At 32.9% G+C, this 27,438-nt stretch overlaps 1 protein-coding gene across 1 annotated transcript; it reads right to left on the bottom strand.

The window, feature by feature from the left end:
* Positions 1-17,339: 17,339 nt before the first annotated feature.
* LOC129321282 (protein-S-isoprenylcysteine O-methyltransferase A-like) lies at positions 17,340-18,357 on the bottom strand. The gene has a single exon (XM_054967000.1). The coding sequence runs from the start codon at positions 18,309-18,311 to the stop codon at positions 17,694-17,696; it is 618 nt and encodes a 205-aa protein (XP_054822975.1). The 5' UTR covers positions 18,312-18,357; the 3' UTR covers positions 17,340-17,693.
* Positions 18,358-27,438: the final 9,081 nt, after the last annotated feature.

Here is a 27,438-nt window from a genome sequence, read left to right on the forward strand (position 1 = left end):
CTGATTATGGAAGACTTAAAATTTAAAAGATAGAATATTAAACTTGCAATTAGGAAATTGAACACATGAATAAAAATATGAATATTTCATTGATAACAAATGTATAACAAGTCATAGCATAACAAATTATCAATGAAAAAGAGCTATACAAAAAGATTTCTACAGCTCTCCCTTAAGTCTAGCCTATCTCTCTACTATATCTTCTATCCCTTTTACATCATCAAAAAGATACAGGCCTTCCTAAGAGAGAGGAAACACAATATTTGAGATGGGCTTCTAAAATTTCTCTATCAGACAGAGATTATGGATTGAAGGCTAAAGTTGACAGAACCATTGCCCAGGTGGAAGAATCCTTTAGATCCACAGGTGGAATGGGATCTAATGCATTAGCTAAGCTATCAAAACTCAAGGAGAATGTTGAGGTGATTTTTGGATCAACATCTTCAACTTGTCTTTCAGGAGGTTAGAGGGACTTAACTTGACTGGGGGTTGATCTTTAGGTCCTTAGTCCTCAGGTTCTTCAATGATTGGTTCCTTAACTAGTTGGCGAAGAGAAGGTTTGGTTGTTTGTGTTTGGGGATGGATTTCTTCCTCTAAAAGGTTTTAATTACTAATTAAGTAGAGGAGGATAGCAAGTGAAGTCATAGACATTGGCATGTATGAGGGTGTAGTAGCAATTAGGAAATTGAACACATGAATGAAAAATATGAATATTTCATTGATAACAAATGTATAACAAGTCATAGCATAAACAAATTATCAATGAAAAAGAGCTATACAAAAGATTTCTTTCCTATAAGGCTAATTCCTACAGCTCTCCCTTAAGTCTAGCCTATCTCTCTACTATATCTTCTATCCTTTTTACATCATCAAAAAGATACAGGCCTTCCTAAGAGAGAGGAAACACAATATTTGAGATGGGCTTCTAAAATTTCTTTATTAGACAGAGATTATGGATTGAAGGCTAAAGTTGACAGAACCATTGCCCAGGTGGAAGAATCATTTAGATCCACAGGTGGAATGGGATCTAATGCATTAGCTAAGCTATCAATAACAAGGAGAATGTTGAGGTGATTTTGGATCAACATCTTCAACTTGTCTTTCAGGAGGTTAGAGGGACTTAACTTGACTGGGGTTGATCTTTAGGTCCTTAGTCCTCAGGTTCTTCAATGATTGGTTCCTTAACTAGTTGGCGAAGAGAAGGTTTGGTTTGTTTGTGTTTGGGGATGGATTTCTTCCTCTAAAAGGTTTAATTACTAATTAAGTAGAGGAGATAGCAAGTGAAGTCATAGACATTGGCATGTATGAGGGTGTAGTAGGCTCTCTAACATTTTAAGTAAGTTTACTAATCAATTTAGTAATACTCATATCACAATATCTTCATAGAGCTCTTTAAAGGATGACATTTTAGTAGTTTTACCCATGTCAAAGGATTTTAGTAGGGAGGGAATATGAGGGAGTAGCATGCTATCAAAGGGAGGGATAGGATTTTTGGCTGTTTGATGGCTTTAATTCAATTTGGGAATTAGTGTGTTGAGCTGAATTTGAGGCTGAGTTTTTGGGTGTGAAGGTGGACGGATGACTTTGGTCTTTTTGAAAGAGAAGTTTTCTTTCTTACTCTTGAGAGAAGGGGTCAACAAGGGAAGGTATATAGAAAGTTGAGTGAGGTTAGTTAGAATGGGTACTGTCACGGCAACACTTTTGCTGTCATGACAGCTCCTCCGGACCAAATTTCAGAGTACGCCTTTCTTCGTTTGATATTCGATTGATGTGATTACAAAGGCCACATGAAGCTTATAAAAGGTTTTACTTGTGACCTAAATTTTAGAGAAATCCAACGGTTGGATTAAGATTTGGACACCGGGATGCAAAAGTGCAGGTTTTTGGTAAAAAACTATTTTCAAAATTGTCCAAATCTCATCTTAATGGTCATAAACTTGTGGGAACACTTTGGACATGTCAAATAGGATTAAAAATACCTGATAGAACATTTAAATGATAGAAAAACCCTTATACTAAAATTTGACCACTTGGATGCCATTTCCCAAAATGGATCCTAAACCCCAAAAATGCACAAATCACACAAGAGTGGCCAAAAACTATTCCAAATATCATATACACATATAAATACACACGCTAAACATTTTCACTTGGCTCAGAGATCTTTATGGGGCCCACGTACCCACTCTTCTATTCAAGGTATATGTTTGCCCACAGCACACAATTTACAGTGCAACCACTTTGCATTTGCTTGTGGAATCACATATATACAAAATAAATATTTGCTTGTAGTGAAAACTTAGTCTACTAAATAAATCCATTAAAACCCCATACCATAGCCAAGTTTCCTAGCCATAAGTTTACAAGCAACAAAAATTCATACACAAGCCATACAATCCACACATACTCACACATATACATAATCATATCCTACTGGCACCTTAATTCTAAATACATTACAATAGATTTGCTCAAAAGAAAGGGGTTGCAGTTCTTTACAATTCACAAACAACCCCTAGCTCTGCTCCTTTCCCCATCCTCCACTGGTTCCTTCGCTTAGACCTAGAAATATTGAAAAGAAAGGGGTGAGACAACCACAGTCTCAGTAACAGAGAAATCTACATTGATTATTACAAAGTAATCCATAACCGAATAAACGAATAATAAATTCAATATAGTATATAATTTAGCCATTTAAAATGCATGAATGCATGACCTAGGCCGGTATGGCCTTTTATGACTAACAGAATGCCCCCTGGCACTCTTTAACTCACAGGTAAACCTTATACCTACTTATACCTCCATAGGCACAAAACATAATCTAAGGCATGATCTAATCCACCGAATCGCCTATGCCCCTTCGACATGAATCCTGAGCAATCAAAGCTAACTCCTTCCCAAAGCCAGCCCGACTTACTCTCCATGTAAAGGCTAACTTGGCCTAGACACTTAACCTCACACTTTATATGTCGGATTCCCTCTCCCACTGAGAGGTGTCAACACTCAATAAACTAACTACTTTAGTGCACTGAGCTCACAAACGTAAAGCAACACTGAGTACTGGCAGTGTGCCATAGAATATCAAAAGTCCACACTTCTCATTGGTGAACTCTCACCGAGATCATGCCTTTTATTCGTGTCTATCTTTCCCGAGTATTGACCACTTCAACACTTTAAGGTAGTATAACATTTATAAATCTCCCTTAAACGGTTCCTTAGCCTATCTAAGGTACCTTACTTAGTTACACTTCCTAAGTGTAACTTCTATTCTTATGATTACAATACATGCAACAAATCTCGTTTCCATAAAAACATTGTTGTTAAATAATTAGAAAAACATATTTGTATTATAATCAAAAGTAGTACCCCATAACCCCTTATAAAGTACATTTAATCTTTTCAAACATGTAAGCATGATAGCTAGTAATATTTATTCAAAAATAGCTAAAAATAAGTAATAAGAAAATATAAATTCCCCTGTTACCTCAACCCTTTGATACCAAAAGGGTTCCTCTTATACAAAATAGGACTCGGCTTATCTTTTAACTTTCGAATAAATTCCACCAACAATCCCTACAACATATAAGTGATCCACATCACTTATCATGACAAATATTAATGAAGACTATAACTCATACCACACAACTTGGGTCAAGAGTCATAATCCATCCTAATGGTCCATATATTACTAACCATTCACATAGTATCACCTAACTACCAAAAACCATTTATTAGCCATCACTAGGATAATTTCCAATTTATATATTTTTTAATCAATAAAAACCTTCACTTAGTGTTACCAACTTTCACCATTAGCCCTTATAATGAAAATCATACTTTAATTTAAATCTTATTGGGCTCAAATAGCAAAATTATAACTAAATCAATAAGCTAAACCATTGAGGAGCAAAAACCCCAATCTCTCAGGGTTTAATTTGTGCCCAAAACACCTCTTTTCATCCAATTATCCACTCAAAATATTAGATCACTATATACAAACTCAAAACATCCTCTCTAGGATCTAAAGAAACAAAAGCTTACAAAAATAAAGCCTTTGGGATCGAAATTCAAAAATTTCCTCTTCCAAAAAATGAAGAAAATCAAAAGAAAGGGAAGATGATTAAAGTAGGGATTACCTATCGTGTAGCCGAGCTCGATATAGTCGCAAAGCCTCCTAGATCCAAGCCTAACTCCCTCTCTTTTTCTTCTCTTCTTACTCTCTCAGGTTCGTTTCTTTCCTTTATTTCTTTCTTTTCGTTTCTGCGTTCTATTTGCTCTTTAAATGCTGATCTAAAAGTTTGAAAAAAAATTACAAGAAAGGACCCAACATTTTTTTTATTATAGCACAAAAAGCCCGAGTCAACTTTGGTAATTTTTTCATAATTAAAAATCACATAAAAACTAAACTTTTGCTGATAAAAATTCTAACTCTGGACCTCTATCAAATTATTTTAAATTTTTAATTTAATTATAGATATTTTATTTTATTTTTTAAAATAAATTTGAGTCTTGAAATTTTTGGGATGTTAAAAGATGCACCACTACTTGATCAAGTTTGCCTTCAATTCTATTTGAAAATTTTGTAATAGTTTTACGTGTGATTTAGCCATATGGTTAACGTTTATATTTTACACATTCAGTACAGGCAGAATCACACATGGTCACAAGTGGTCTTCACGCGGGAAATGACTAGGTTAGAATACAATGTTCTTAGGAGACGATTTCATGTAAGTGAGACTTCCTTCTTCACGTGTGATTTAGTATAGCTTAGGAAGGATGAAACACTGTGCTTTCATGCAAGCAGATCTATCTTTTTCACATGTGACTTAGCATAATTCAGTAATGATGGTATCTTGAGTGCTATTTCATACAAGTGACCAAGCATGTCTCACGCGTCAAAATGCAACCATTATAGAAAATATCATAGAATAAAGCATTTTCACACAAGATATAACATGTGAACTTGCAAGAATTGCTCTAAAACAATAAATAACTATTCTCTCAAGTAAAATTCTACCTGATCTTTTGACCTCTTTCTATAAGATTCAATTTGATTCATTCGAAAGAAGTTAAGATTCATAGATTAAGCCCTACAAAAATAACTTAAAACAACTTCAAAGCTTAAGTTAGTAAAAGATTTAAAAAGTAATACAATTAAGTTTAAGAATCTTACAACTTATTAGGATTTACCATTCCTAATTCCCTTCTAATGAATGTGAATTACTCTTCAGCCAGAGGTTTGGTAAAAATATCTACTAATTGCTTAGTAGTGGGCACAAATTCCAATATGATATCCCTCTTTTACACATGATCTCTAAGAAATAATGCCTTATATCAATATGCTTGGTTCTTGAGTGTTGGATAAGATTCTTGGCCAAGTTTATAGTGCTAGTATTGTCATATCTAATTAGAATCTCTTTGAGATGAACTCTCAAATCTTTCAATTGCTGTTTTAACCATAGAATTTATGTACAACAACTTCCAGCCATCAAGTATTTAGCTTCAAAATATGATAAGGATAAGCTATTTTATTTCTTGCTGAACCTGATATTAGTAAGCCACCATAGAATTGACAAGTTTCACTTGTGCCTTTTCCTATCTATTTTGTATCCTCCATGATCAGCATCTGAATAAGTGATCAATTCAAGCTTTCCTCCTTTAGGAAACCAAAGTCCTAACTGTAGAGTTTCCATTCAAATATTTGAAGATCTTTTCATATCCTTTAAATGAGATTCTTTTGGATTAGCTTGAAATTTTACACACATACAAACACCAAATATGATATCAAGTCTGTTGGTAATTAAGTAGAGCAGTGATCCAATCATCTACTTGAATTTTGATTGATCTTTGTTATTCCCTTTTCATCTTTATCTATCTTGATTGATGCACTCATAGGTATGTTGCTTAGATTTGGATTTTCAAATCCAAACTTCTTTAGTAGTTCATGAGTATACTTGGTTTGGCTTATGAAGATCCCATCCCTTACTTGCTTGATTTGCAATCTGAGAAAGAATTCAGCTCTCTCATCATAGACATCTCAAATTCACCTTGCATAATTTTAGCAAAATTTCTCATAAAGAACCTCATTAGTAGTTCCAAAAACAATATCATCAAATATAAATTTAAACTACAAGGATATCACTACCTTCAGTTTCATAGATTAAACTTTTATCCACCATTCCTCTTTGGAAGTTATTATTTAACAGAAAAGTACTTAACCTACCATACCAAACTCTTGGTGCTTGTTTAACTCTATACAATACTTTTTTCAATTTGTAGACATGATTTGGCATTGATGCATCCTCAAATCCTGAAGGTTGTTCTACAAAAAACTTCATGATTAGTCCATTTAAGAAAGAGTTTGACATCCATTTGATAAAGCTTAAAATCTTTAATGCAAGTAAAAGCAAGTAAAAATCTAATAGCCTTAAGTCTAGCAGCACGAGTCAAGGTTTCATCATAATCAATACCCTCTTCTTGATTATAACCTTTAGCTACTAGCCTATCTCTTCTTACACACTACCATACCAATTTCATCAAGTTTGTTTCTAAAGAACCATTTCGTCCCAATTATAGGATGATTACTTAGTCTAGGCACTAAGTCCCAAATTTAATTTCCTTCAAACTGGTTAACTCTTCTTACATTGCTATGAGTCAATATTCATCAGATAAGGCTTCTTTGATGTTAGAAGGTTCAATATTAGAAGAAATGCACTAAAATGGCAAACTTCTCTAAGTGAACCTCTTGTTCTAACTTTTATTACCAACTTCTCTAATGACTTGATTAATAGGATGTGATTTACTATATCTCCAACCTTTTGAAAGATCATTTATCTGTCCATTTTGATTATTAGTCATGGTGTCATTATTGGTTTGATTTTTTTCCTTTTTTTTAGTGAGAGATCATCAAGAGGAAGATTTATAGTTTCTTCTTCTTTGTTTTCATCTGATAAGGATTCATCAAATTTAACATGAATTGACTCTTCAACAGATGAGGTTTTTTGTTATAGACTTTAAAAGCTTTACTTCTATTGGAATAACTAAGAAATATAGCTTAATCACTTTCAAAATCAAACTTATCTAGATTATCCTTACCATTATTGAGTATATAAAACTTATGGCAAAAAACATGCATATGAGAGATGTTATACTTTCTTTCCTTGTAGAGCTCACATGGAGTTTTGTTCAGAATAGGTCAAATGTGTGCTTTGTTTGTGATATAACATACTGTGCTCATAGCATCTGCCTAAAAATACTATAGGAGTTCTTCTCATTCAACATGGTCCTTGCCATTTCTTCCAATGTTCTATTCTTTCTCTCCACAACTCCATTTTGTTGAGATCTTCTAAGAGCTGAGAATTCATGACTAATTCCTGTTTTTCACAAAACTCAATGAAGTTTTAAACCTCTTTACTCTCACGTGCGAAATGGCTGTAGTAGAATGCCAAAGCCAATACTGGTATACAAAACTTGCGTGGAACCAAAAGGCTAGCATGTGTGAAATAACCACATCCAGACTTAGTCTATATAGAATGACAAATCATGCATGGATCACATATTCACTCACACATGAAATAGTAGGTAATAATGCATAAACTAGTCTAGGTGCATTTTCATGCGGGAACTACACATGACTCAAGCTTGATTTTGCATAATCAAGAGATATGAATTTATGAGTCAATGATCATACAAGTGAAAAAATTGAACTTGGCTTGAGATGACTTAAGACTCAACAAAGCAAAATGTAATTATGTAATAAGTGGCAAATCATGTGTGGCTACTATTAGACTTACACATGAAATAGCACTTTGACACAATGTAATGAAGCATAGTTACTAAAACTTGCATGGACAATAATGAATCTCATGTGTGATTTTGCATACAGAAGCAAGGCTCAAGGCATCACACAATACTAGTGACAAATCATATGTGAATCACTTCCTAACTCTTGCGTGATTTAGTAGTCAGTGTGCCTAACCTACAGATTCTCACGAGTAACCTACAGAATTAAGCGTGATTATGTACCTCACACTACAATGAATTTCAACACGTAAGAAGGACATTGTTTGCAAACTTTAATATACTTAGATGAGTCTTAATGCATATAAATAAGACACATGATGCATTCATTTCAATGATTATGAAAAGTGATTAAGCTTTCAAAGTTTTCACATTGAATCTAGGGAATTAAAATAACTTATCCTAAAATATCTTCAACTTCTCTTGATTCTTCATGCTCTTAAGGTTGTACCTTCATTCATGATTCTTTATATCTGCACACATAATAAATACCTCTTCTCTTAGTTTGGTAATGATCAAAATACTTGATCTAATAGCTACCTCTTGATTCCAACAGTCGATGCTAAGGAAAGCTTTTGATTTTAATAGTAAGCCACCAATACCACGTAGGTTTATAAATCTACTCCTCTCTCTAGGCAAACTCCTACCAATAATCATGCTATGCATAACTTACACATATTATGCAATCTAGTTAACAATTCATCTCATATGAATTCACAAAATTCTCACTCACATACTCATCACATTCCACCTGTCAATTACCCCATTTTCATCAATTTTCACAATGCATGCCATCAAACATAATCATTAATCCCATATATGCATCATGCATAGGGTTCTTCATGTTTCCAAAATCATTTCACACACGTAGAACATGCATATTATTTACAATCATTCAACACAACTTTTAAAAATGCCAAATTCGCATCAAAGAGTTTAAAATATCAATCATGTTTTCAAAACAACAATTTTAATCAATAAGTATTAATCCTACTATACAAACTGAGTTTTCCTAGTTACCTCAAACCTTTAAGAGGTCAAATATTATCCCTCAATCATTACTTGCTTTCTAAGCTAAATTTAAGCTCATCGGTACTTTGTGAGGTTAGTTTATAATTATATTAATACTATCACTAATAATAATTAAAATTACTACTTCCATCTAATTTCATACTTTAAGAACTAAATTTCTCAACTATAAGATCAACCTCATATCCAATAAGTTTTCTTAACTCCCATTAATTTCATTTACCTCTCAATAACTTAAATAATTACTAATACATCATCTAGTTTCCAAAATCATCATCAATGTCACAACTTACTCATTTCTAACTCTCAAATTTCAACACATTAATAACCATAGCTCTCAACTATTAAGTTTGATCACCACATTAGGTTTATTAACTCTTATTAGCTCTAACTAATAATAACAAAATCTTTAATCAACATCAATGGCAGCCACTTACCTCAATCACTACTATTTATAGCACTTTAGGGCATAATTTCATCTGTAATTGAGAGCCCACTCTCATGGATGTATAAAACCCCTATATCTAGGCTTAGATAACACAAACAACTCCCATTAGTCCCACTTAGGCTAAAGGATTTAGACACATAGCCCTAGGTCAGGAAATCATCATCTCCCAACCTCAAATCTCACTTCCAAAATGTGTAAAGAGAAGAAGAAGAGATAAGGAAGATATGTCTAGTGTGAAATCAAGCTCCAATCACTCCAAAATGCTAAAAAACTTATGTCCTAGCAAAAAAATCACCCTCTCCATTGCCCTCCCTCTATTTTATGGTGTTTTTGCTTTGTTTTCACATCTTTAAAAAGACTGATTCTTGGAATTATGTTGCAATACAAATTTTTATGCTACAACATAATGTATTGGGCCCAAAATTCAATTTTTTTCCTACAATTTGAGCTTAAGTGACCCAATTTACTTTAATCCAAAAGCTAAAGTGAAATCTAATAGCTGTCTTCAACTATTCTCAAATCTAGTTATACTTAATTTATAAATTTACCCTTTATTAACTTAATTAATCAAGGGAATAATTTTTAGGATGTTACACAGTTCACATTTCTAAATTTCAACCCCTTAGTAATTAAAAAGTCAAGGTGGAGATATTCAATATAGTGATTTCTAGCACAAATAGTTGTAGTTTACAAAACAATCAACATCATACTTGTACTAGTGTTTAGGCACCTAACAAACAATCATAGTTCACCACAACAAGCTTAAGGCACTAAATACAACCAGTCAAATAATAACAATAGTGCAGGATATAAGTAATACAAAATGAATATCCTAGGTTGGGCACGAAATCATCATCATTATACTATACATAAAGAAATAAATAGAGAAGGAGGTTATTATAGTAGGAATCTCACATTTCTAAGCCTCATATGCTTTTCCCCTTTTCCTTGGCGAAGTTAGTAGTGCCTGTAAAAAGTTAAATAAGGGTGAGTACAAATTATTTAACAACTAAGCAAAGCTTTAAATTGCGCACATGTAAGCTAAAATAATAAAGGCATGCAAAGAGGGCATTATAGAATTCACAACAAGACAAAAAGCATACTATCACAATACACTAGTATCATATCTCAAGAAATAAATAAAATTCATGATCTTTAGCTCCTTGTCCTCTTTTATACCACTGACCAAATTTGTGGGCTAACAATTCAACAAGACTAAGTTCGTGTGACTGGGACTAGTCTAAACGCTCCAATCATGAGCAGGACACTTAGCTGAGAGTGCCTCGCTCAATCTTGGATTATAGATTCTCTTCATTCTTGAATCTAGTGAGGTGTCACAATGTCCGCACTTACTCAATCTAGGGTGAGTAAGAGGGCAATAGGTCAAGGCACCTATGCTTATACCTAGTCTAGGATGAGATTTAGGAGATCTAACCATGATTATTACATCTAGTCCAAAATCCATTTATATGGTTCTATATGGAAAGAAATCACTACTTTACCTAGGGCATCCTCCCGCCCAAACTATGATCATGTCAATATGCATATTTTATCATTATGTAAATCGCATAGCAGAATTCACCATTTCATCATCATAATATATGCACATGATCATCATAAAATATAGTCAACAATATACTATTTTTGGCATATTAAACTTTGATTGGAAACAAAGAAAACCCACTTGCATATATTTACTAAAACCATGATCAAAGTTTATTATTAATTAGCTTTATATTAAATCATTAATAAAACATCCTAAATTATTTAACAAGCAATAGCATAATTAGAGATTCCATCAATTATTTCAAACCTTTAGAAAATTAAGGTTACCCCTATCCCAAGGCTTCCCAATCAAATTTAAGCCCAAACAACACCACTGCAAAAATTTATCTACAATCCATAAACAAACAATAATTACTAAATGACCAACTTGATTATGACATTTCCAACTCTCAATTATCCACTTTAAATACCCAATAATTCCAACCACAAGAACAACTTAATTTCAATGAGCCTTTTAGCTTCCATTAGCTTCATATAGCTGCCAACAATTTAAACAACAACCAATTGTTAAACAACCTATAGCTCAAATTCTTCCTCAAAGAGCCTATGGGTTTGACTAAAGTAAAGAAATTCAAACCTTAAGCTCGACCCATTCAATCAAAATTCTAGGAGTAGAAACTAACACCTAAAACCTTATTAACTTCAATAATTTTTCAAACCAAAAACCTAAAGTCTAGAAATAGTCATAGGGTCAGATTTAAGGAAGAAGAACGAAGAAAACCTAACTCAAAATTTAGCCCAAAGGAAGAGAAATGATGTAAGACTTACTATGGGTGGTAGCTAGATTAGAAACATCTCAAATTTTTTTGTAGAACCTTGCCCTAGCAAAGCCTCCGACAATTTTTACGATTCCCCATCTCTTCTTCTCTATTTTTTTATAGATTTTTAGAACTTATAACACATCTCTAGAGCTTTGTCTGGGTAAGATTGTAAGCTTTACAATTCATCCACTCGTGGATGAAGTTTAAATTGAAACTTTGCATTTTAGGGGTTCATTGGCATGTAGATGGACCACGTGCAATTTCATTCACAAGCGCATGAAGTGTTGACTCCTCAATTCCCCTCGTTTTGGGCCCCAAGTGGGCCCAACAAGCTTCTAGGTAATCTTAAGACAGTGGCCAACAAGGGCATTATAGAATTCACAACAAGACAAAAAGCTTACTATCACAATACACTAGTATCATATCTCAAGAAATAAATAAAATTCATGATCTTTAGCTCCTTGTCTCTTTATACCACTGACCAAATTTGTGGGCTAACAATTCAACAAGACTAAGTTCGTGTGACTGGACTAGTCAAACTCTCCAATCATGAGCAGACACTTAGCTAGAGATGCCTCGCTCAATCTTGGATTATAGATTTCTTAATTCTTGAATCTATTGAGGTGTCACAATGTCCAGCACTGTACTCAATCTAGGTTGATATAAGAGGGCAATAGGTCAAGGCACCTATGCTTATACCTAGTCTAGGATGAGATTTAGGAAGATCTAACCATGATTATTACATCTAGTCCAAAATCCATTTATATGGTTCTATATGGAAAGAAATCACTACTTACCTAGGCATCCTCCCGCCCAAACTATGATCATGTCAATATGCATATTTTATCATTATGTAAATCTCATAGCAGAATTCACCATTCATCATCATAATATATGCACATGATCATCATAAAATATAGTCAACAATATAATATTTTTGGCATATTAAACTTTGATTGGAAACAAAGAAAACCCACTTGCATATATTTACTAAAACCATGATCAAGTTTATTATTAATTAGCTTTATATTAAATCATTAATAAAACATCCTAAATTAATTTTAACAAGCAATAGCATAAGTTAGAGATTCCATCAATTATTTCAAACCTTTAGAAAATTAAAGGTTACCCCTATACCAAAGGCTTCCCAATCAATATTTAAGCCCAAAACAACACACTGCAAAATTATCTACAATCCATAACAAACAATAATTACTAAATGACCAACTTGATTATGACATTTCAACTCTCAATTATCCACTTTAAAATACCAATAATTCCAACCACAAGAACAACTTAATTTCAATGAGCTTATTAGCTTCCATTAGCTTCATATAGCTGCCAACAATTTAAACAACAACAATTGTAACAACCTATAGCTCAAATTCTTCCTCAAGAGCCTATGGTTTGACTAAAGTAAAGAAATTCAAACCTTAAGCTCGACCCATTCAAAATCAAAATTCTAGGAGTAGAAACTAACACCTAATAACCTTATTAACTTCAATAATTTTTCAAACAACAACCTAAAGTCTAGAAATAGTCATAGGGTTCAGATTTAAGGAAGAACGAAGAAAACCTAACTCAAAATTTAGCCCAAAAGGAAGAGAAATGATGTAAGACTTACTATGGGTGGTTAGCTAGATTAGAAAACATCTCAAATTTTTTGTAGAACCTTGCCCTAGCAAAGCCTCCGACAATTTTTACGATTCCCCATCTCTTCTTCTCTATTTTTTTATAGATTTTAGAACTTATAACACATCTCTAGAGCTTTGTCTGGGTAAGATTGTAAGCTTACAATTCCATCCACTCGTGGATGAAGTTTAAATTGAAACTTTGCATTTTAGGGGTTCATTTGCATGTAGATGGACCACGTGCAATTTCATTCACAAGCGCATGAAGTGTTGACTCCTCAATTCCTCGTTTTGGGCCCAAGTGGCCCAACAAGCTTCTAGGTCCAATCTTAAGACAGTGGCCAACAATAATGAGGTTCGGTAGTCCCATTCTAACTGTCCCCAAACTAATAAGCTTCCATCTTAATCTTAATCACTCATAATTGATATCTTAATTTCAAGAATTAAAATTTAGGATATCACATGTTTAATGTTGGGGTTTTCATTTTTGGGATAGCCATCTATTGGGTTTGAATTTTATGGATTATTTATGGTTAAGTAACTATTATTTAAGTTATTTTGATGATGATTATTATGATGGGTGTGTTTATTTGAAACCTTAGGGTTGTTTGGATTAGATTAAGCTAATGATGGTGATAAACTATGGTTTAAAAGATTAATAATGATGATTAGAAAACCTTAAGGTTTAAGAGTATGAAGTCTAAGTAAATCAACATTTCATCACCACATATTCAAAAATTCATCCAAAAATAAATAAAAAAGTTCTCAAGCATCAAATCACCATTATAACACCTTAGAAACATTTATCTATGCTCATTAAGCATCTGCCCTTTAGAAAACATCACAAACAATTTGAATTTATTCTCATATTCAACCTCAAAGACTTAAGGTTTCATCCAAAATTGCTAAATTCAAATTCTAACTTTAAATATATGTTTTATATCATTTATTACACTCTCAACAACCTTCAAAATATAATAAATTATCATAGGTTTGAATTAATCATCCTATAAGAAAAACCCTAATCTGAAAAACTTCCCAAGTCATAAGGAAAACTATGTAGAATGGTAGCTTAGAGAACTAGAAACTCACCCCAAGTAGTTGCACGACCTAAAAAACTCCTCTAGGTCACTGGATGTTCATGCCTTAGCATAGCCAAATTAGAGCTCTATTTGATTTTCCTTCTCCCTCTGACATTCTATCAAATTTAGTAGAACAGGGATGCTTTAATAGTGCCTCGTCCGCACACGATCAAGACAAGTGCAAATGGATGACCACTAAACCAAATGGTCCTGTTGTGCATAGTTTCATGCACCTTTGCCCACTATCAAATATCTAAAGGGCCCAGGCCCTATTTGGCCCATTTACCTATTTTGAACCCTAATTAACACTTTTATATGTCTCTTGGCGCAATTTAATTCATAATTAAGTGCTTAAACATGTAGTTAACTCCAAATAACCTCAAATACAAATTTATTCCCTAATTTAAACTTCAAAACAATACCAATTCAAATTATAATTGCTCCATTAAAACCTCAATTTACCCAATTAATTCTGTATTTAAAAATCAAAATGTTATAGTACCTCCCTCATTTGATCAATGAATGGCTTGTAACTTGAATTAGCTTACCTTTGGTCGGGTAAGTTAAGCACCAAGCATGGACTATGGTACCAGTGAAAGGAGAAAATAAGGCATTAGTCATGCATTCTTTGTTTATTTTGTTTGGATATAAATTGTTCAAAAACATGTTTTGTATACCCACTTAGTAATTACATGGTTAATTGCATTGCATGTGTCATGTCATTTTAATATTGATTATTGAAACTTTTATGTCTCATTCTCTGTGATTAATATTTTTACAAGGAAGAGTCAAGCTAGAGAAGCACCTAAGGCATAGTGTGGTGTATGGGATCACCACTTTAACTTGCAGGCCTTTTAATAATTTTAATGCATATCTTGCCAACCATAGAGCTTATTTTGTATTTTGAGAATGTGACTCATAACTTTTGCTATACTTGTCCATTGTAGCCATGAGACTTGTTTTTGACTCACATGGTCTTATTTGGTGATGATTAAAGCATGATTTGGATATGAAATTGTTTTATGGCAGTTTTTATTACTTATTCAATTATAATTGTGTTGGATAGCTATAACTCAACTGTTTTGATTTTAAATGTATAAACCAATGTGTGGATTAAAAATATTGTTGGACGTATATGTGATGTGGTCAAGTAGTTCATACATTGATTTATGGTTTTGGTGTTGGTTTGGAGGAGTTAATTGTTTTGAAAATTTGTTTTATGATCCTTGAGGGATTTTTGTGGATAAAATCCTCATAAGGAGGAATTTTGTGCCAAACAAAAGTTATTAGCTAGATTTTGTAACAAGTTTTGTATAAACACTTTAATCACTAGATTTGAATGTATATACTAAAAGTTGTGCAGGTTTAAAGTTTTAAATTATAATTTATTTGATTTAGTTTTGAGATGTGCAATGCATTGCAACACATGCCTTCTTAGTTGCAGCACATAGCCCTCTTGTGAAAGGTCATTACAATGTCATTCATAGTGACATGAACTATGTTGATCGCAGCAGATGACGCATAAATTATAGAATTATCTTGTTTCGTATATTGTTTTTAGAAAAGTCCTCTTGACTCTTTTACCCTCATATAAACTTGTTTTTAAACAATTTAGCCTCTCAGGACTGATAATTTAATCCTAGGAACCATAGTGCAACATTTAATGTGTTCTATATCAATACTTTAAATTTTTAATCATTTGGTATACATTTAATTAATTTAATTTCTTCTTAAATTATCATGATAAATTTATTTTATTATGCTTAATCTTTTGACCTTAGTAACTCCTTTTCTTTTTTACCATGATAACATTTTAAAATAATATCTTTTGATCTTTCTACCATATTAAACATTTTATTATCATTTGTAAAATATCTTTTGCTTTTATTTATAAGACGTCTCATTTAAAATGAAAAGTTGCATGATTTATTTATTAAAAATATTTTCAACAAAATTCATTAATAATTAATAATATATTGAAAAAATTAAAAATACCTAATGGAGTAAACATTGTTAAGACTACATTAGAATTAGCGGACTTCGTGAGACTTTGTCAGTATTTCAACGTTTTCTGCGGACCCTGCTTGTTATTTCTCCCCGAGAAAAAGGCAAGCGTTTGCGGACGCTTTAAAGTAGTGCCGTGTTGATTGTGATTGGCCGGCTACAGATGACGTTAACGTGGAAGTGAGCATGCGGGGCATCTTATCCCTCAAACTTTACAAAAAGGCCAGCAAAATGTTCGCTGCGGAAGGTGGGATCAACTTGTGTTGTCCCCACTCTCAGAGATCCGTGAACAGCATCATCGGACCCCACTCGTTATTCTTAAAACACACCAAATCCAATTCACACCTTTTTTACCTCCTCTTTTTGTGAACATGAAATTGAAATAAAAATGTGATGAAAATATAAGGATTCGGGAAAAAATGGGGAGAACGAAGGATTGTGGAAAAATTGCAGAGTCCGTCTCTCCATGTGCAATTATGCATACTTCATCACCACAGTCCAGATTTGATTTTGGATGTCCCTGACGTCTTCAATCAGACCATGCAGAAGATGGTGACAATTGCCACCCCTCTTAGTACGCCACAAGTGTTGTACATATAGGGTGTTTGTTTTCTGTTTTTAAAAGTTATTTTTTATTTTTAAAAATTTGTTTGAATAAATATTTTTCTTTTAACTATTTTCAAAACTGTTTTCATTTTTTGCTTTTTAGAACAAGAAAGTAAAAACAACTTTAAGTTGTTTTCATTTTATTTTTCTTGTTTTTAAAATACAATACATTTAATTATTAAAAATTATAGTTACCTTAATTAATTTTTATTATTAATCATAACTATTAAATAAATATAATCATCACTATTAGTCTATTTTTTTAACTTTAAAACTGTTTTTTAACTGGCATAACCAAACAGATTTTCATTTCTTTTGTTTTAAAAACAACTTCAAACACTGTATTATAAAACAGTTTTTAAAAATAAAAAATAATAACAGAAACCAAATAGCCTTTACAGTCCAACAAATATTTAGTATATATAGCCTCCGCAGATATTCAACCATGCTAGTCAAGATTTTAATCTACATAATACACGCACCCACGCACAAACTTATATGGATCGGGCATCCATTACAGAGTGAACATAAATTATAGTGGAACATACACCCCTCCCAAAAGAGTCTGAAACATAAAATTTACCTTGAGCTTGCTGGATAAATCATGATTTTATTCTGATGTTCCAAACCAAACAAGCTGGCTTCATGTAATAAAAGGGAAGGTGTAACTCGACTTTCCTGGTAGCTAGCACTTCTTGACCCCAGATATTGATATTCCATTGTTATATGGGAAAACTGTCGAGAAATGCGTGTGAAAGGATGTTGTTCATTCCACAGAATTGATTAGTCTCCACTTCACAAAAGGCACCCCAGACACAACCTTTCTGGCATATTCCCGATACTGCGCTCCAAAAAACTGTCGCAAATAGTATTCTTCATATGGTATCCGCTTAGCAAAGAAATTCCAAACAACAATTGCAAATGCAATAGTAGACAAAGGATTGCAGAGCATTATTTGAATGCCAATTGACCAAATAAGGAAACCACAGTATCCTGGATGACGAATAAATTTATATATACCGTGGGTAATCAATTGATGATGTTCATCATGACGAATCCTTATAAGATGGGTAAAGGCTTGTCCTGCCGTTATTATTGCTATCTTCCTGATCAATTCTCCAATCAAAACCATAGCTAGGCCCAGATTACTAACTATCCATTGCTCTTTCAGTTCAGGTATTAAAACAATCTCAATAAAGTATTCCAAGAACGAGAATATCATTGCCAGAATATAGGTTTTGCTAATCAGAAGAGATTTAAGAGTGACATTTGATCTCCCGTGAATGGCTATAGGTAGGACATATTCAGAGCAGTGTAAGAAGAAAACTGCAACTAACATCTGCGAAAGCTGTCTGAAAGCTGTGTAGCTAAGGACTTCTGTCATTTTTGCCGAACAAAGAAACTCAGTTCTCTGAATTCTCTCATGCCAATACGTGATCAAACTCAATTGATTTACAATGACACAAATGATTTGGATAACAAAACTATATAGGGTGTAAGTTTGACCTGAAAATAACGCAAAGCAATGTGAAATTAGCATTGGAAATCGTGTTTCTTTGTCAAAGAAATGCTTCAAGAAAGACATCTGCACGATAAACAAGAGAAAAAGCAATATGACATGGCTTAGGTCTCAAGCAAAGAAGAGAGCAACAAAAATAAAAACTCGAGGACTCTCAGCTTAAGGCTGAAAAACACCAGTCCTGACTCCTGAGCAATAAAAGAAACACATGCTGAAATGCGTTTTAAGTTGATGGAGGGCATTTTGAAACCAAACATACACTAACCAGCTAGATAAGTCACCTTCCAAACTAAAGTAGATTTACAATAAGTTGCGCTTTCATTTTCTGTTAGAGGTCTCTGGTATAATAGTGGTTAAAGGTAGTTTGATCCAGTATTGGAATCCTCGACTAGGCTAATTAGAAATTTTGATTCCAAAGACAACTAAAAATAGTAACTACAATCTTGCTAATCTGCAATGCATCTAGCACACCAAGTGACAGCTAAAATCTCCAGGTTTGAATTAGCCTAAGGCTGTTAAAAACAGGTTCACTGCTTTGTAGGACAGGAGTTACAAACCTAAGAATTATATTTCGGTAGATGCATTTAGCAACCTCCACATAAGAATCACATATTTGGGAAATGGGAATGCTAGTCACCATACTTGGAAGTTAGCAATCTCCACATACAGTGCACTTTCACCAAAAAAATTTCTTTCACTTAAAGACAAAATAAATTAAGGTGTATTTAAGTTATTTCTTAATGAAGCTTGCAGCCATCATTAATTCATGGGCATTTATGTCACTTCTTCACAGCACAAAAAATGCAAGCCTCACTAATGATGCGGCCTAAGCCCCAGGCATGGCGCACATAAGAAGGCATAAATTACTTAAAGCATAAACTCCCAAAGCAACATCCAAAAGATACCATCCAGTCTTGGATATCCATTGGAAAGTATCTCTCACTTCTAAAGACATTACAAACTCACAAGTTTAAATTAATAATTAAAGCATGTCACACACAAACACACATAAATGTGTATTTTTCTTTGAAACTTTAACTAAATCTGAATCATACCGTTCTATATTTTTAAATGTATATGATTAATATTAGACTATTAGTGTTTTTTAAAAATTTTAACTTCAACTAAAGTCCAACCCAAACCTAAAATACTTTAATAGAATTCCTAATCTTTCCTTTCTCAATGCTGTTATCAGAGTCAAATGCATATACTTGTATTACTTCAAGAATGATCTTTTAGATAACTTCAACTAAAGGCCTTGAGTCTTGAGAAAGCAAAAGCTGTTAGCATGAGTGTGATAGATGGCAGCGGTTTTTGTCTACATATCCATTGACAAAGGTGCAATGTCATTAGTTTATAGAAAATGATCTGATTAATGGCTTGGTGAGATCTACAGTTGACGATAATTCTAGTTTAGCAAACTTACCTCTTCCATTACCTTCAGAGTTGCAATCAGTTTTGACTACTTGGCCTAACACTGCTGCAATGCATTGGAGGTGTTGGTGAAATGCCTATGGGCTTGGCCCATAAGGCCATTTATTGGTAATTTAGCAATTAGGGTTTAATTATGCTGATTGTATTTTTTTTATCGTTATTTTTCTGATATTTAGAACATTTAGTAGGATATTTCCATATTCTAGTAGATTAAATTCAGATTTTATGATTGTAACCCTAAACTCTATATATGTACCTCAAGCATGCATTGAATAAAACAATCCGAGGCATTATTTCTTAATTTAGCTTCATACTAGATAGGGCAACTATAGAAGTAATTTATCTACTAATAGAATTAATGACAAAGTATCAATGCAAATGTAAGGATTTACATATGATTTTCATTAATTTTGAAAAAAATTATAGTTGTGTATCAAGAGAAGTACTTTAAAAAGTATTGAAAAAAAAAGGTTCCAGGTTGCCTATATTCGAGCTATACAAGAAATGTATGAGGAGAGAACAACTAGTATAAAGACGTTTGGTGGTGAAACAAAAGACTTTCCTATAAAGATTGAATTACAACAGAGATCATCTTTGAGTCTTTATTTGTTTGATTTAGTTTTAAATGTTTTAATTGAGCATATTTAAAAGGAAATCCCTAAATGCATGCTTTTCGTGGATGATATAGTTCTTATTGTGAAGACAAGAGAAGAGATTAACTGTAAACTTGAATTAAAAAAGACAATGGAGTCAAAAGCTTTTTGCCTGAGTAGGAGTAAGACACAATATCTATATTCTAATTTTGATAAAATGTCAATGAATGTTAATTTAAAAGTGAAATTGGGTGATCAGATTATACCTCAAGTGAAAAAGTTTAGACATTTGGAAGTGATTATTGAACATAATAGGGAAATTGATGAAAATATGGTACATAGGATACAAGTTGGGTGATTTAACTAGAAAAAGACCAAAGGAGTTATTTGTGATCGTAAGGTATCTAATAAATTTAAATGGAAGTTTTATTAAACTGCTCTAAGACTAGCAATATTATATGGTAGTGAATGTTAGACTTTAACAGAATAGCAAGAGCATAAAGTTGGAGAAGCAGAGATGAGAATGTTAAGATAGATATGCGGATAGACATGTAAATACAAAATCCAAAATGAGCCCATACAGGAAAAAGTAGACGTCACACCTATTGAAGGAAAAAAATGGTAAAAAATTATTTGAGGTGGTTTAGATATATACAAAGACCATAAAAGGTACTTGTGAGGAAAGTGGAACAGATAAATTTGAACCCTGTCAAGAGGGGTAGATGAAAGCCAAAGATAGCGATTTTGAAAGTTGTTGATCGATACCTCTTGATTAACAATATTTCTAAAAGCTTAATAAATGATAGAGCACAATTGCATCGTATAATCTGTGTAGCTAATCCCATCTAATAGGATAAAGCTTGTTGTTGTCATTGTATTGTTTCTTAGAATATTTCATAGTATCAAAGACAAGTGGAGAGCTACAATTGATGAAGAAATGGAAGCCTTAAAAAGGAACCAAACATGGGAGGCCACTGAATTGGTAAAAGGTAAGAGAATTTTTTGTTGTAGATGGGTTTTGACTAGCAAATATAATCATGATGGCAGTTTGAACAAACATAAAGCACAATTGGTGGTAAGGGGATTTACACAAACCTATGGAATTGACTATGAAGAGACCTTTGCACCTGTGAAAAAGTTTAACACTGTCAAGGCATTGCTCTCACAAGCTGCAAATCTTGATTAATGGATATGAATAATGCTTTAATGAATGGAAAATTAGAAGAAGTCTATACTGAAATTTCTCCAAAATTCAAGAACAAGAAAAACAAGAATAAGGTGTGCAGATTACAAAAATCACTTTATGGCCTCAAACAATCACCTCGCGTATGGTTTAAGTGATTCTCCAAGGCAGTAGATATTCTTAATGTCAATCTAACCACTCTGTTCATAAGTCATAACGATGGGAAGAAGGCTATTTTAATAGTCTACATGATATCACTAGATATAATCTCAATGAGATTGAGTGCTTGAAAAAATTACTTGTTACTGAATTTGAAGTCAAGGATCTTGGATCCTTAAGATACTTCCTCGGTTTGGAGGTTGCAAGATCAAAGAGTGGTATTGTTGTATCACAACATAAATATACTTTTGACCTTCTTCAGGAAACAAGAATGCTAGATTGTCATCCTACTACCACACCTATTGAATTGAATCTCAAGTTTAGAGTAGGATATTACTGTCCTCTTGTAGACAAACAAAGATATCAACATCTGGTTAGGAAATTAATTTACTTATCCTATACCAAACCTGGCATAACATTTCCTGTCAGTGTGGCAAGCCAATTTTCTAGTAAGCCTAACAAAGATCACATGTGTGCTGGCTTTAGAATCCTATGATACCTGAAGTCTACACCAAGACAAGGATTATACTTTAAAAAGGGGACTCAAAGGCATTGAAGTGTATTCAGATGCAGATTGGACAAGTTCTAAAATTGATAGAAGATACACTACAGGATATTGCACTTTCATATAGGGTAACTTGGTAACTCGGTAACTCGGAGGAGTAACAAACAAGCTATAGTTTCAAGTAGTGCTGAAGCTGAGCTTAAAGCACTGGCACATGGCGCTTGTGAAGGTCTGAGGATTGACAATTATTCAAAGTATTGGAATATTTATTTATTTATTTATGGATTAACATTAATTAATAAGCCTAAGCAGATTGGTCTTTATAATCTTGTGTAGACCGTGATAGGTGGACTACATAAGTGAGCCCAATGGGTAGAGGCCCAACCCACAACCCAGCAGCTATCAGTTATTTTCTATCTCTTAACTTATTGAGTCAGAGATAATAGATAATATAATTATTTAATTATTTAATAAGGTAGTTATAGATCTGATCAATATAAGTCGATCAATCAATAACCGTAAATACACGACTCATTTTCTTTTTCTCTATTATCTCTGAACTCTCTGAAGGCTTTGGGGACTTGTGGGTTGTGTACCTTTCTACACTCGAGATAATCAAGATTTCTCAAGCGCTCATGAATTCTTCAGGTATGTATACATTCTTTACTTTTTCATATAAATTGAGATAGATATACAAACTCTAACACGTGGCATCAGAGCTTGGTTATAAATATCAATCTGTATGTCTCAATTCCTTATTTATTTTATGCGTACGTTATGAATTAATAAAATTCATTTATGAGCATGTTCAGATTTTATTAATGTGCTTAATAATTTTTCCTTCCATTATGGTCATTAAAAATAAGTATGAGATTTACTGTACTGCTGTGCGACTCTCTGCCTTCTCTTTCCCTTCATTTTTTTAATCAACGTCAGAGCGGGACGAAAAAGTTCGGTGCTTTTGCCATCAGGTCGCTAGAAACAAAATTGCGATAACCTAATAGAGCTGTGACAGCTGGAGAGCAAAAGAATGGAAGAAGTTGAGATCGGAGAGGAAGGAAGGGGAGGAGATAATGGGGTGGCGGTGTCCAAATCAACGGGTTCCTCCTTCAATGGCAAGACTGGAATGTCCATCGTGTTCGAATCTCCATTAGCAACGAAGCCCCTTCCCATTGTTCTCCATATTCTGAGCCTCCTTCTTCTTTAAATCGTTCTTTCTTGCTCTGTGACTCTATAGTTGGCAATTGGTTTCACGTTCATCAAAACTATTTTGATGTTGGTTTAAGAATTAGTGCACTGTTTGTGGTTCACGTCGGCGTTGTGGCTGTCCAGGTGAAGGCGTCTCTCATGGTTCCTTTGGTTTGAGGCTAATAAAGAAGGAGGAGGAGCACAAAACGGGTTAGAAACTAGGTCTTGGGGATCCGATTTCATGGTTTTGGGCCTAAATTTCATTTGGGCCCAAAGCTGCCCAAAAAAGGGAGTTTCATAGGTTGAGTCTGATTCGTTTAGATGCACTGATAGTAGGCCTAAATCATATGGGCCCAGAACAGTGCAACCAAAAAAAATGTTTCTAATTAATTGTTTTTCGAGCCTAGTTTAAATTACCTCTTTTAGCCCATAATTCTTTGATTTACGATATAACCCTAAAAAATTTTTGAAATTATAAATAAGTCCTTTAACTTCCAGAATTGCAATTTTGACCCAAATCTCTTCCAGAATTACTTGTTTGCCCCTGATCACCTTTTAAAATTTCACTTAAGTCCTAAATTTGTTCCTTAATTTCCAAAAGACCCTAAGGACTTTGAAATAATTTTGTTTTGTTTTAAGGTCATAAAATTTGTGACCTTGTGAATTATTGATTATGCTTAGGATCTTGTAACATTGATAATGAACATACCTCATAGGTGTGACATTATTAATGTGATTTTGATGGTTGGTTTTGAGGATAGGCTGATAGCACTCCTTTAATGTGTTAGATATTTATTGTACCCTATAGGTATGAAAATGTTTAATGCATTATTTTGTATGAACTTTTGTATGAGCTAAATCTTTATGGTATTTGAGCCTTCTTAGTGCATGATTATAGTTGCATAATTGATAATCACTTGTTGGGAAATTTTGTTTTATAATTATGTTATGCACGCATAATTAATATTTCCCATTTTTTATTTTGCGATTTCAGTTTCTACTTTTACACAACTATCTTTTATGAAAGCTCTCAATGGGACTAACTATGATGACTGAAAAGAGTGCTTAAATATGTATTTGACCATCTTTAAGAAAGATTTAGCTTTGAGAAAGCCTAAGCCTACGGATCTCTTTTCCGAGTCAAGTGCTTATGAAATGACCTTCCATAAACAATGGAGTGAGTCCAACTGGATCTATCTAGCAATCATCAAGTACATAATTGAAAAAGGAATTAGGGAAAGCATTCCTAAAGAAGATATTATAGTGGAATATTTGAAAGCTTTTGGCAACAAATACAAGAAACTTGACAAAACTTAAAAGAACTACTGTTTGTTACTTCTTGACAATACTCGATATGACGGAGTTTCTGGTGTCAGGGAGCATATTCTGAAGCTTGTTCATTACTATAACAAACTTAAGTCATATAGGATTGATTTGGGTAAAAGTACCTTAGTTTACCGTGTTCTTCAATCACTGCCATCAGAGTACGCATTCTTGAGGACTTCATACAACTCACAAGAAGCTGAATGGTCTGTTGACCAGATGATATCAATAAATTATGTTTCCCATGGTCTAGCAGCAAATATGGAGGGTCGTATAAGAAAAAAAGGAAGAAGCATGATACCCCAAAGCCTAATAATCCAACCTTTAAGAAGGATGGTGATAAGAGTGAGAAGCCAAGGAAGAAACCCTTTAAGGGGTTATGCAATTATTGTAAGAAAATGGGTCATATTAAAGCTAATTGCTTTAAACTAAAGAACAAACAAGAAAGTGAAGGTACAATTCTTCAAACTGCCTCCTACATGATGACCAATGAACTTTGACCTAGTCAAAAGTCACCTTTGACCGGGTGATCATAAAGGCTATGATTAAGTTTAGTAATATTCATGCAGAGGAATATGAACAGTCAAGATGAAATTTATCCCTCACATTAAGTGAGAGATATTACTGGGCCCCTCGATGAGCAAGACTGAGAAAATGTATGGCCAGACTACAATAAAAAGGGTTTTTCCATTGCTACTATCAGTCTACTCAAAGATCAAGAAAGTAACAGTCAGGTAAAGGAGAATGACAATTCCATGTCTTGTACTTGACCAAAATATTGCATGATAAAAGGAATGTGATATAGTTGCATGATAGGTTATATTGGATCATCGATCCCCATGTGAATCGGATAGTTGCAATGTCTTGCTAGAAGCCACTTGTGACTTGTGAGCTAATAGTGTAATTAGCCTACTGCTAATTTCATATAGGCTTATAGGGTCAGACACAAAAACGGCCCAACTCGAGCTATAATGTTCAAGTTTGTTGAATTTGGAATATGTCTAGATTCAATAAATGTAATATAGGGTGAATGAATTATATATATATATATATATTTGAATATTTATTTGATAAATATATATATATATATATATATTTATATGAAATATAAAATTCAAAATATAATTATATATATGTATATATATATTCGTGTGTGTATATATATAATATAATATATATGTGATATATATTATATTATATTATATTATCTCTTCTTATCTTATGTTAGTTTTAAATCTAATTTTATATGATAGATTAAATTTAATAACTAATATGATAAGAGAAAATATCATGTTAGTTTTATAATTTGAATTTATAAGATAAATTCAAATTAGATATAATATTATGGATTAAATTTATGAGATAAGTTTAATTAAATTTTTATGAGCTTTTAAGTGGAAGATGAAAACCCTTATCTATATACTATATATAGATAAGGACGTCCTTATGAAGGTAGAAAGAGTTAGAAAAGTTCTGACAGAAAAAACACTTTGAGAGCCACAAAACACCCTATAGAAAGGAAAATTAACATTCAAAAAAGAATGGACGCTGAAAGCACTAACACGCCGTTCGAGTTAGAGAGCTATTCGTATAGATACCGGTAAAAGGAGCAGATCTACGTTGTCAACTCCTGAGATCCAAACGTACGCCAACTTTAAAGAATTAAAAAGTAACTTTTCTATTCACCTTGACTTAAATGGGTTCATTTGGTCCATATCAGGATAGGGACTTTAAAATTTTAATCTTCCATTGCGTCTCCCTATCCAACAGTATTAGATGAGGTGTTAGGTGCTAGTTATGTGAGATGTTTGGTAATGGTTAGGTGCTTTTAACTTGTATATATATTCATTCTCAGTAAGATAATGATATAAGATTTATGAGAGCATGCATTTCTTCACAACAATTAATTTCACACATATTCAAGAATTACAAATTAGGAATTTATAGAAAGCTTGAGATGTCTATTTTATAATGCAAAAAGAATTGCTCAAAAATATTATTCCCTCCATTAAAAAATATAAGGCATTTTTAACTAAATCTTACCCCTAATAAAGTAGTTACCTACTTTCTAAGTAACACTATTTTTCCATATTTATGCCTATGAAACAATAAATATAAAGTTATTTATCAATAAGGACGCTTTTTTTTAAAAAGGCAATGATTACACCTCGAAAGACTAAAAATTTCTTACATTTTTAAATATATAACTCTTCACATAATACCTTATATTTTTAAATAGAGGAAGTGTTATTTTCTCTTTGAAAATCTTTGATTACAAAGGTAGCTCATTGTTATCATCTTTCAATCCCTAAATGATTATAAACCTTTTTTCAATGTATTTAAATATCCTTAAACTATTTTAAAATAGTATTAACTTAATTAACTCGAAGGGTAAGAACTTGAAATGTTACATATTATGCATGGCCGACCATTCAATAACATAAATTTAAAATATCAATAGATGTCAACTTGAACTTTTAAATGATAAAATACAAGTTACATGAATGGCATAAAGTAAGAATAAAATAAGGGAAATAATTCTTATATCTTAGTATGAATATCTAATTAGCCATAAATAAGTAAAATTGATACCTTTTTTGAAATTGC

This window comes from Prosopis cineraria, unplaced genomic scaffold (assembly GCF_029017545.1).
Source record: "Prosopis cineraria cultivar Desert tree isolate PC_DT_omini unplaced genomic scaffold, ASM2901754v1 PC10, whole genome shotgun sequence".
NCBI lineage: Eukaryota > Viridiplantae > Streptophyta > Magnoliopsida > Fabales > Fabaceae > Prosopis > Prosopis cineraria.